General features: G+C 27.7%; 2 protein-coding genes across 4 annotated transcripts in view; one reads left to right on the forward strand and one right to left on the reverse strand.

Annotated features, from left to right (window-relative positions):
• The window catches only part of LOC119670810 (potassium voltage-gated channel protein Shaker-like), a 536,527-nt gene that overhangs the window by 295,415 nt on the left and 227,901 nt on the right, over positions 1 to 13,211 (reverse strand). The gene's annotated exons all lie outside the window — the stretch shown is intronic.
• LOC119670811 (protein 60A-like) lies at positions 3,824 to 10,487 on the forward strand. Its single transcript, XM_038081231.1, has 5 exons — positions 3,824 to 4,251; positions 8,031 to 8,203; positions 9,067 to 9,515; positions 9,576 to 9,743; positions 9,812 to 10,487. Exons 1-5 carry the CDS (start codon positions 3,953 to 3,955, stop codon positions 10,070 to 10,072), a joined length of 1,350 nt encoding a protein of 449 aa, XP_037937159.1. The 5' UTR covers positions 3,824 to 3,952; the 3' UTR covers positions 10,073 to 10,487.

Here is a 13,211-nt window from a genome sequence, read left to right on the forward strand (position 1 = left end):
CTAATGAATTAGCAAATAATATGAATACATAGGTAATACAATATTCTTCTTTTGTTATATACGTATATAACATACTACGTATTTTCCAAGTTTTTCTGGTACTAAATATCAAAAAATATATAGAAGTAGATGTCAATATAACAATTTATCATCGCATGAATTCTATCAGGTATCTAGCAATCAGAATAATAGTTTGCCCAAAGAGTTCGCATAGATTCTATCGGAAACTTAGCTATAAGTCAAGAACATTTTTTTGTTGTTCTTCGAAAATTCTTCCTAAAAAATCAATGTGCCCTGAGGTCACTGCTTTTTTATTTTCTTTAGAATTAATGCTATGATAGTTGCATGTTAGCCTATTACAGAATGATTAAAAGACTATAAAAATTATGAATTATTTCAAATATAGCATTTTTCCGAAATGTTGCTAACTTTTCAAAGATTTTATTCTTGTTCTCTCGAAACCAGGGCATAAATGAAATATAATCTATAGGGTTTATTGTTTTTATGCATATTCTTCATATATTCTATAGTTAACCCAAGGATTCTAACAGATATTACTGATCATGCAACATGTAGCAAAATCATAGGTTTTTGTCTAACTGACATCAGTTCTTTTCTTCCTTTTTCTCAATGATAGTACTACAACATAAATTATTTTCTGATTTATTTGTTATATACAATTTTTAATAAGATTTGCAGATTATTCAAAATGTATTTACTCTTTGGAAAGTAGACGAATATATTACTGTGATAAAATAAGATTTTAATTTCAACGCACTGGTCTCAGAAGCCTCTCTTAAAGAATTTAATGATCATAAAGAAACATTTAAAAGAACTTTATTTAATCAAAGTGATTAATAGCGTATCACGGAGGTGTACGTTAGCCAACATATAATAGTAAATAAGTAGTTTGGTATAACAATATATTGTCTTTCATTAAAACAAGTATGTTTTTCTAATAATAAGTATGTCTAATCAAAATAAGAGCCATCTAATATTGCAATAGAACATAATTATTGTTATGAAATTGTTTAAATATCACAATCAATATCAGCTGTAGTTGTTTGGGTATCGTTTTTAGGATATTTTTCACGTTATCACAACACAGTGTTGGTCGGTCACTCTCATATATGATTTCAATATCTTTTTCATATTCTCTAACTTAGCATTTTGTAGACACAATCTATCCATCCTATGCACTGTGACTTTCTTCGGAGTATTAACTCCTAATATGAATATATTAATTAATATGATTACAGTCAAACTTCCATAACTCGAAGTACCATTTATGGAGAATTTGAATTAAAGAATTTTATGTAACTTGCTCTCTAAGCCCTGTCATACTCTATTTAGTTTGAGTTATAGAAAATTAGAGTTATAAAAGTTCGAGTTATGGAAGTTTGATTGTAATTATATAAATAATAATTCAAAAATAATAATTCAATTTAAATATCTATTTAAAAATTCAAAGCTATTGATTATATTGTATTTTTATAAAAATTGATATCTATATTCCATTTTTGTTTTGAGTACAAAGTATAGGTATATGCAGTCATGACTCGGTCAACCCTTGATGGTAGACATAGTCGTGAAATTTTCAACTTAAAGAGTCAAACCGTTACAGTTTTTAAATTTTCAACTAATAGGTAGTTTGATAGGTAGTTTTAGCTTTTTTGTTTTTCATAATTAATTAATTTCATAATTAAGATGAACTAATTACCCCCAATTACCTTCAATTTCTACATTATTCTTTTTCTTTTTTATAATTCTTTTTATTTATTTATTTGTTTATATTGCCGTCACTTTCACTTAATTAAATAAAAATACTAGAAGAATTGAGAATTGATACAGTTTACTTTCAAAAAAATTGACGTCAAGAGTTCAATCCTAAAACAATATATATGGGTCCACAATATTTCTCAAAGTATATTGATACGTGATAAACAATATCATCAATTGTCTACTGGATCTAGAAATATGATTGTGACGTAGAGAATAGATCCAACAATAAAAGTTTAATAAAGATTCCGAATAATACACACAGATTATTTTAAAAAAAATTGACGTTAAGAGTGCAGTCGTGGAACAATGTACTTAAAATGTAGGTCCACAATATTTCTCAAAGTATATTGACACGTAACAAGCAATACGATTTATTATCTACTGGATCGATGGAGTGTGACGAAGAGTATGAATGCAAATAAAGAAAACTTTAATAAAAAATTCAAAGAATTCAAAGGGATTATTTTCAAAAAATAAATGTAAGGTGTTAAGATACATATATTTTTTAAATAAAATTAAACATAAATCGTATTTAAAATGCTTTCTCAGTGTATTTTTATATTAACTTAAAAGTGAAAACTTTTCGATAGTGGAAGCAGACATTGTTTCATAATTATTTAAAATATCTAGTCACGACTGTGTATTAAGATAAGTTGTAATTCTAAATTATATATAAACTTTTTTTGGAAATCTCTCTGTCGAAATACAAAATATGAAACCACAAAGGCATACAATACTTTCTTCTATGATAAGACAAACTGATCTTTAATTTCCATTGAATAAAAATTACTTATTGTGAAATTATAGTGCAGTTAAGAATTATTGCGAGTTTTCTATGGAATAAAATCCCACAGACAATTAACAAGAAAATTATTATTCTACAAACAGATAAAATCTCTCTGACCTAAATTAATTACTTTATTCTATTATAAACCAAAATATCTTGTAGCAAATAATGTTAATCTATTGGCAAGAATTATGAAATTTTGTCTATTGAAGTAGCGGCACATTTGATAATAATTTTTTTTTTATTCTCAGTTATATTTATATTTATATTTTTTTATATGTACATAATCAGATAAATGAAACCTGTTTTATTTGTAAATATTTTTAACTCAGTATTTTAATATCAAATGAAAAAACTTAACTAAGAATGCCAACGTGATATGATCAGATGAATAAGTAGACTTTAATTTCATTTTGCATACTCCTGGATAGATATGTGGGTAATTGGATGTGACTGTATTGGTTTCCTCTATTCCATTATCTGTTGCACTGTTATTATTATATTAGTCTGAAGCATATTTCTACATAACTGAAAATTAACTGAGATAATCAAAAACTCTATTTTATTTAAACACTCGTTATGCTTCACTAAAATTATTAGACCACTATTTAAGGTTCTAGTTAGTTGTGGTGGAGATAGGAACGAGTCCTTCTCAATTAGCTAAAACAAGCCGTTTTGAATTCATAAAACCTCGTTATAGTAGGTGGTAGAGAGTAGGTCAAGCTTAAACCAGCCAGAGGCATTTATAAAGCCAAGAATCTGGTCAATGCTAATGCTAGACATATGGCCGAGTGATTTAAGATACTATTTAGTTTATTTATTTTAAAAAAGTTTTATAGTAAAGGAACACTTAATGTATTTTATTTTTAATCCATACTTTACATATTTGTTATTTTTTCATACTTGCAAATATTTCTTATACATACTTGTATCTCGGTATCTTGTATCTTGTATGTGCCATGAAGTGGTTACAAAGTTTAGTTTCTTAATTTATTCTAAGCTGAACTAGAAATTCAACAGATGTAGAATTTATTCAATGCTATTTATAAACTCAAAGCTTAAAAATATTGTATCTCACTTTTTAGAAAATTTATTTGAAAAAAATGAAAAAAAAAATTCTGCCAAATGTCTGTTGGGATTTAATGCACCTTTTATAATTTGTTTTAAATGTAAACAATAATTTCAACGTAAAATTAACAAAAATAAAAACACTTAAACATTTAATTTATTGCGTTCGAAATTTGATTTGATATTTTCCGTAGTTTTTCCGTGCGAATACATCAGTTGAGTTTGTTGTGTTAAGATGAAAACTTTAACATACACGATTTGTTGAAAAGCAAGAAAAATCTTGAGTTCGTTCTACGTAACACAGGAGTGAATAATATGTGGTGCAAAATATTGACTAATAAACTGTGGCGCCATCATAATCGGTTCAAAATGATGCTCCAATGGAAGAGATTAATTTTATTACCGATTTTAGTAATACTTTTAAGTAATTTAAGTATAAAAAATATATTAGTAAGTGCGAGTCAATCGGGTATCTACATCGACAATGGACTCGATCAAACAGTGATGCAACGTACTTTGGATGAGGATGACAAAATTCATGTTTCATATGAAATATTGGAATTTTTAGGTTTAGCTGAAAGACCCCGACGGAAGCATTCACATCTGTCATTAAGGTAAGTACCATAAATAATAATTTTGAGCATTTTTATATTCAAATGTTATTAAATTCAGATTTATAGATTTTATTTAGCAACTACAATATGATTGTTAAAAATACATTAAATCCCAGATTTTTACTATAAATTAATGATAATAACATAATTACACCAGTCATCACTAAATAAAATTTTTATTTGTTATTTCATACATCACTGATTTATCAAACATTCCTCGTATATACAATTCCAAGTTTTCCAATATTTTTTTGTCGTGTTTACTACGAGGTTCCAACTTATTTAACCACAATTTTACCGTTGTGATAACAATCAGATTCCAAAACTTTTTATTACAATTTTAATGTTCCCTTATCACAACTCACCTATTTCTTAGGACTGAAGTAAGTTCATTTTCCATGAGACTGGCTAACATTGGCATATATTTTTTTTAAATTAACAATTAAATTAATTCACTGAACTCTAAAAAATCGCATTGCATCATAACTCCTGTCTGAGTGTCACCCGGAGCATTGTGATAGCATTGTCAAACAAACCCTATTCCTTGGTAAATGACAATGTTTCTTTTTTGGTATATTAAGTTAAAATTAAGTTAGGTTAATTTAGTAGGTGTTATGCTAAACATTGACCATTGGTCCTTAGCAATACCAGATTAAATTGAGCTTTTCTTTAGGCATCATGTAGAAAGCCAGTGCTTTTTCCGTAACACATAATTTTTTTATTATATTAGTTTTTAAAGGCTTAAGAGTGTTTTTAGTCCAAACCTCAATACGAGTAGCATTTGAATATAGACAATGTGCACCACAGTTTTAACAGACAAATACCGTACTATCAGAGTGATAGTACGTGAACATACCTATAGTATGTTCCAGTCATTGTGCAGCTTTTTTCAAGGTAGTTAATTAACAATATCCGTTTGCTATACCAAAAATTTGTAGTCATGTCTTTCCCGACTGACAAGACAATCCTCATCTTATGCTACGAAAACATAATTAATCCGCTCTTTAAAATTAACAGAGTTCAACTCTGGTCTTTGACTTTGTAAGGTAGTTGAAGATTTTTGAAGTGTGCAATAAAAAAATTTATTTTTTGTTTTTACATTTACTAGAATTCTCAAAGATGTCATCATCGGCTTGAAAAATAAAATTAAGTCGCAATTTTAGTGATATGACATTTTTAACACACTCATATGACATTAATCAGTGTATTAATATACATATCACAAACTATAATATACTAATAATAAAATACTATTAATAAAATAAAATTGAATTTGTTTACCTTATACCTTATAATAAAGATTATAAAGAAAAATGTTTATAGCTCCTAAGAGGTCGCTATATATGTGACGTCACAATATAAACATGAGTGGTGCAATTCGTATTCCTAGCGTTTGAAAGCAATTTCGATTAAATAGACAATTTATATAGTTTAGGTGAAATTGTATAATATAATTTGAATATTAATCTCCTATAAAACAAAAAATAAACATATCTCACACATATACACTACATTAAGTGTTTATATTACAAATTTTGTATACTCATTAAACCGATTAATTTTGCTGACAAATTGTCTATGAGCAGTTTCAAGTGATTTGTCCATATAGTTTGATTTATAAGTGTTTAAATAAATTTTTATACAAATAAATGTAAATTTATACATAGTATATATATAATATTGGGTGTATATTATATTACATTAAATCAAATAGATTGACAAATATGATAGCTTTTGAACTAAACTTATTATGTATCGTTCTTTCCTCGGTGGTCACGTCAATAACTTTCACTATGTGTTCCGTATTTCTTTTAAAAACCCATCTGAATATGGTTTGTGTTCAACCTACCTTCTCTCGTCTGCAACCTACCATTGAAGAAGTTCTAGAAATATTTGACATTTAGCTCGACTATCAAATTCGACTATTTTACATTTTAGTTTTTGACATTGAATATGTGTTCTATAATAAAAACATATATTATTTCTGGCACCGTTAAAAATATTTGAAAAAGTAAAGCTCTACTACATTTGCATACCCTTGAAAGCTTTACTTCTTCAAATATTTGTAACAGTCCCAGAAATAATATCCTTATTAATTGGGTATTATATACAATCTCAAGTTTTGTGTCGCAATCCCAATATTTTTGTGTCGCATTTATCACGGCTTATTTAATTTAAAAAAAAACATTAATTACTGCATTAGAATATTATAAAAATGAACCAATTTTGCTTAATATGGCACAAAATAGCACTCAAGTGCTTTTTAGTAACACTTTTTGAATCAGCTATCTATATAAGGATGATCAAATAACGTAAGAAATATAATGTTAATGTAAATTTTGGTTGTGTGTAGAAATTATTCAACAAACGCTCTTCGTGTCGGTTTTAAAAAGTAATACTAATAAAATGTTAAAGGCTATAAATATTTGAAATTTAACTTGAATATCAAAAATAAATTATTTACGAATTAATAAAACCAAATAACTTTTTTTATTATGTCTAAAATCTGTAAAGAGTTTCACAAAGTAAGAAGTACTCTTAAGTTCACATCTAAGTCTTCGAAAGTGAACTTGTAACAACAATTAGTAACAACAACAATTGTAATAACAATTAGTTGAAGAAGTTGATATTTTAAAAAGTTAGTATCGAAAGTCTATTAAAGTTGCAAACCTTCAAAAGCTTTACTTCTTCAAAAATTTTTAACATTTCCATAAAATAATATCCTCATTAAGTGGGCGTATCTTTTTTTCCTCTGACGAATATACCAGTTCAAGGGTGCGTCATCGAATACGCATGCGTGAGTGTAAGACTTTTCTTCAATATATTATCGACGATTAATGTTGTGATAATTTAAATATAATAAACCAAAATTAGTAATAACATTTCGATTAATGCACAACTGGATTTGGAGTGATGACAAATGAGTGTATTGTTTTATATATAATATTTATGAAATATTTATTTTAAACATTTATAATTTTAAGGTAAATTTTTTCTTGCCGATAATGGCGTGTCTTTTTATGACGAAAGAAACTATTTAAAAGTTAGACCGATTCGAATAGCAAAGAAAGGCAAAGACAAAAATTTTTTTATTTAATTTATTGAAATTTGGCTGACCATACATACAACGCTGTTTCGAGTATTGCCAAGTACTCTTCATCAGTGGTCTTTGGAAATAATCGAATTTTATTTAATTAGTTCATAGTCCGTATATAATTTGTTTGGACTGCAAGTGCCAGGCTTAGAACTCGTGCCTGTCAAATTAGAAGTGATGACTAATCGTGTTTATCCACAAGAAGCCAAGGCTGCACAAACTTTCAATGCTCAAGTTCCAGGTTTTATTTTATAATTTTATTTTTAATTTATTTAATTTTTGACATTAAAACAATTTTATTTACATATATTATTATTTTATTTATGATGTAACTGTTTCTGTTTTTGATTTCTAGATATGTATCAAATCATACAGAATATAAAATGTATGTATTTTTATTTATGCATTTATATATTATCATTTATTGGAGTAATACTGTTCCTTATTATAGTAATACATATTATTCTTATTAAAGACTAGAATGCTTTGCCACCTAATGAATCACTTCAATCTTTAAATCTGTATATTTCCGATTTTTATATAATTTGAAGTAAAGTTAGAACAAAATAATAATACCATCGAAATAGTGAAATGGCTTTTGTCTTTATGTAGAAACTATATTTAATAAATTCAGAAAATTAAAATATCTTCTCTAATAAAATATTTTAAATTTTTTTATTTTCAGAAAATCTGCACCGCAATTTTTGCTTGATGTTTACCATAGATTGACAGAGGAAGAAACCGCAGAATCTCTCTCTCGCTCGAAACGAGATCTACAAGAACAAGAGAATTTTATAACCGATCTAGATAAGAAAGCTATCGATCAAAGTGATATTATAATGACGTTCCTAAATAAAAGTAAGTTAGAATAATATTTTTACAAAAAAAATTTGTGTTTATATTTATTGGATTTTATTAGGGTTATTTGAGTTTTTCAAATAATACTAATGTAGATACAAGACTTGCCGCTGAATAGCATTTTAAGCTTCGCGTAAGGTTCTAAGTGGTTTTAAACTCTGCGTTTTCCTCTATATACGGTAACACCAATAGGTCTAAGTGAATCCCTTAATTTAACCTAACCAAGGGACTTGCGCTTAGCTACACCACTTATAGTAAATATAACTTAAACTTAAGGCTGCACTTTATACATTATCTGTGGAACAGAAGTCAATTCTAATACTTTAACTTTTAGTTTTGGGATTTTATCCCAATTTTATTGTTGATTTAAGACTGAAATGACATTTACTTGAAGTTATAGAGTTTAAAATTCTTAACTTACGGTTACTTAACTTAGATCTGTGTTGTAATAATCCCCTTGGTATGGTGAATTATAAACAAATCTTTTGACACTTTGTCTGTGATTGTATATGAAACGGAGTTTCTCTACTGCGCACTATTTGGAGGTGTTAAAAAAATTTAAACACTGTTAGGAAAAAGAAAATAAACAATAAATAATTTAAAACGGCCGTTTCAATGTTGGACGGAATACTTTTTAAATATTTTTGTACCTTTTAACACATTTAAATAATAGTCCAAATTTTTACTGCTGGGTAATCACGAACTTATGACTTGTTATTTTTACAAAGTTCCTCCTTTGCTGTTGCTTGTGTTTTCAAGCGCAATCAAAGCTTAGCTTAAAATCTTCTACCTACCTACGATGATTTTAGTTACTCATGTTTTGTTTTTTTCTCTCTGTTTTTGTTTTTTTGCATTCCATCTAGACCACCATGTAGACGAAGTACGGCATGAGCATGGACGACGGCTTTGGTTTGATGTTTCCGATGAAAATGTGCCTGATAATAATTACTTAATGATGGCCGAGCTGCGAATTTATCAAAATCCAGCACATGGCAAATGGATGACTAGTAACAAAGAGTTTACAATAAGTGTTTATTCCATTGTAAATATGGATGGCCAAAGAGAACTAGAAATATTATCATCGGTAAATACAACTTCTGATTATCAAGGTTGGCTAGAATTGAATGTAACAGAAGGTCTAGCACTATGGCTCAAAAATCAAGAAGAAAACAAAGGTCTTTATATTGGCGCTCATGCAGTGCATAAGCCTGAACGAGAAGTAAAACTTGATGATATTGGTTTAGTACATCCAAAAGGTACAAGTGATGATGAATATCAGCCATTTATGATTGGATTTTTCAGAGGTCCTGAGGTGAGCATATAAAAATCATGCTTTTATTTATATATATTATTTATGTTAAATTTTTTATAGCTTATCAAAACAGCAAAAACACATAGCCGTAAGAAACGTAACACACAACACGTACGCAGAAGAAAAAAATCAGAAATGGTTAATCCACTATTTGAAGGACCGGTGGAGAGTATGCGAAGCTGTCAAATTCAGACATTATATATTGATTTCAAAGATTTAGGCTGGCATGTAAGCTATATAATATTCATATCCATAAAATTCATTTTTCAAATATTTTTATTCCTATATTTTAACAGGACTGGATTATAGCACCTGAGGGTTATGGTGCCTTTTACTGTGCCGGTGAATGCAATTTTCCTTTGAATGCACATATGAATGCTACAAATCATGCTATTGTACAAACTCTAGTGCATCTTATGGAACCGAAAAAAGTACCGAAGCCATGCTGTGCTCCTACTCGCCTAGGTGCACTTCCGGTACTTTACCATCTCAATGAAGAAAATGTTAATTTGAAAAAATACAAAAATATGATAGTGAAAAGTTGCGGGTGCCATTAAAATAATTACAATTGGAACATAACTGACCTCTACAAATGAAGTGTATACTTTCCTGTGAATACTTACATATATACAATTTATTTTTGTATACATATTAATGTGTGAAGTTAATTCTTTCTCATAATTAACTTAATTTAAACTTAAATTAGTATTTAAGTGATTTTTTATACGTGATCCAATATGAATGATATTTTCTTATATTGGGGTATAATTTAAGAGTAATATTATTCAGATTTTATTTTTATTTTATTTTATTATTCCACATTGGATGTCAAAACAAACCTAAAACTTATAGATTGGTTTGTTATAAATAAAAAAAACTTAGAATTATTACTGATATGTATTTAAATATAATTGCTGAAATGTTTTTAATAAGATAAAATAATATATAATAAACAATTCGACTTATAAAATTTGTAAGAGAACGTGGAAACTTATTTTTATTTAAAAGCATTTGTAGTTTTATTATAAAATTAAAGATCCATTTTTATAATGTTTTATATTAAGTTTAAAATAAGTAAATGAAATCGAATTAAAACTAATCATTTTTAAATGATGAAAAGGCAGAAGTGAAAAAATTAAAGCTTATAGCTTAGTTTTTAATTTTTTTTTTTATTATTTGGTTACCAACCAAATAACTATAGCCGACGTTTTGAATTTTGTTTAATCTCTTCCTCAGTGTGGAGTATTATTATAATTCAATATATAATAATACTTCGCCCTAAAGAAGAAATCAAACAAACTTCGAAACGTTCACGATAGTTATATACACTACTATATTATAGTAAAAACAAAAATTATAACTAATCTACAAGCTTTAATTTTTTTTATACTTCGGTTTTTTTTATCAATTAAAACTCCTTTAAGTTAAAGCCTTTATTATAAAAAGTTCTATTCATTATAAAAAATGAAACTATGATTCGAATCATGATATACGCAGGTAATATAAATGTGATCACAATACTAGGTTTATTACAATTAAAATATAAAACTGTAATTCAATAGACCTAATTAGTTTATGTTGGACCTTATTGATTCGTATTTATGTTAGACCTAACTAATTTGTCTATAAAATGCACTTAGGAAGAACAAAAACAAAATTATACGTTTCGCTTATTATAATATATCGAAATAACTCGCTTGACACGTTTGCGATTTATCCTGCAAACCAATTTAACAACGAATTTATGTACAGTTAGCTATTTTAGGCAACCTTTTTCATTCGCTACATGTACGCGTATATAGCTTGCTTCTCTAGATATCGAGGTTTAAATTTGTAGGCTTTTTACTAACTTACTTATTACTAACAAAAAACTACATATGACATCTATTATCAACTAGTATATACAATTTATATATTGATTATACAAACAGCGGGTAATAATAAGGAAATGTAAATAAGAGATTTACATCTAATTGTTATTGGTTCCATACAAAAATATACAATTTTAAATTTCAATATCTTGTTATATTAGTTTATAGTCTAGTAAAAAAAATTACTTAAAATAGTTGACCTTACTCTTCAAAGTGACTTGGTACATCCGCACAAATGACATGCTAAAAGACTTTAGAATAGACCCGGTCAAAAAATACATAAGGGACAGAGCCCTGAAGCTATTCACGAAAACCGACAGGCTACCCTTTTTAGCACTATATAATCTCAGAATAATCTCTAGCCGCACGGGACGATACTCAGGTCTTAGATCAGTCATCGAATAATCACGAAGCTTTTGAAGACTAAATAAATTAGTCAATGAGAAGAGTGAGATTTTGCAGAAACCCCCTAGCCATCAAAGAGTAAAAGTGGCCAGGTGCACTAACTCGACAGAGACTCAAGTTAAATCCTATTTAAAATGGGATTACCAGATAAGTTGAAATAGTGTCACTCGCCTGACCACCTAATTCGAAAACTCATTACCAGTCAATGCCAGCTTGAAAATATTATAGCCGTATTTTATCTTTAAATATTTTTTGTGGCAATTCAATATAAAATCTTCAAATCTTGAATTTAGAGCAAACGACTCTTGATAGTTATTATGTAGAGTTTTAGATTTAAATATTATTTCTTAAGATTTCTAAAATAATAGTTTTAATTTTTAACAATAATAGTATAAGTGTTTACAATACTGTGTAAACCTAACAAAAAATATGAAATCAGTAATCCATCAAATCGATGAGCCCTATTTTGACATAGATAGAATAAACTAGGAGACAAACTAATATAATTAAAATATGGTATTAAGAACTTTAGGGAAAAACTTAAAATTCCCCTTTATAAAACACTCTACTAATCAACACCAGCTACTAGAAATGGAAATCTAGTCCATAGGGAGAAATCTGGGTACATTCAATGTTAACATTTCTGTTAGTGCAATCTGTAAAAGCGCGCTGAATTAATTTATATGAATAACATCTATTTTAGTAAAACATAATTCTATAAATATACATAGTAATATTAAATATTGTAACTATATATATATATATATATTAAGATACAAATTGGTTGTTAGTTCATATAATCTTCAAGTACAAAGTTAGTTGTTAAATGGAGCAAACCTCTTAATGAGATATCTCAGCATTTCAACATACTAACAATTTGACTTTTAGGATATAGAGATATAAACCTGTATTGTAGACGAGTTAACAAAGAAAGGAATTAACTTTCAAGCTTTTCCAAAAAAACAACAATTTGGAAAATACTTTAAACGAAATAGATGAACCGACGAAACCAGGTATAATATGTTCCCACACGAGGATCATCCTGCCAAAATGAAATCTTCCATGTTAAAAGATGAAATATTAATACTAAGAGCTGTCATTACTGTCATTACCTGATACTGCCCTATAAGTCGACACAACTCAAGAATGCATACTATATCCAACAATCACAATTTTTGATATTAAGTAGTTGGTTCAACTATGGTTCATCATTTAATTATAGATCGCACTGCTATCGTGTACTGTCATATTTAATCTGTACATAAGTTTCCAAAGTCGAGGACCACAAGGAACCACCTACTTAAAGATATTACAAAAAACAATATATTAATTAGGTACTTTGCAGCATTAACATTAATAGATTTTTATGTTATTTAAATATTATAATTATTTATTAAGCTTTAGTCGATGTTTTAATTTT

Source organism: Teleopsis dalmanni, chromosome 1 (assembly GCF_002237135.1).
Source record: "Teleopsis dalmanni isolate 2A chromosome 1, ASM223713v2, whole genome shotgun sequence".
NCBI classification, from domain to species: Eukaryota; Metazoa; Arthropoda; class Insecta; order Diptera; family Diopsidae; genus Teleopsis; species Teleopsis dalmanni.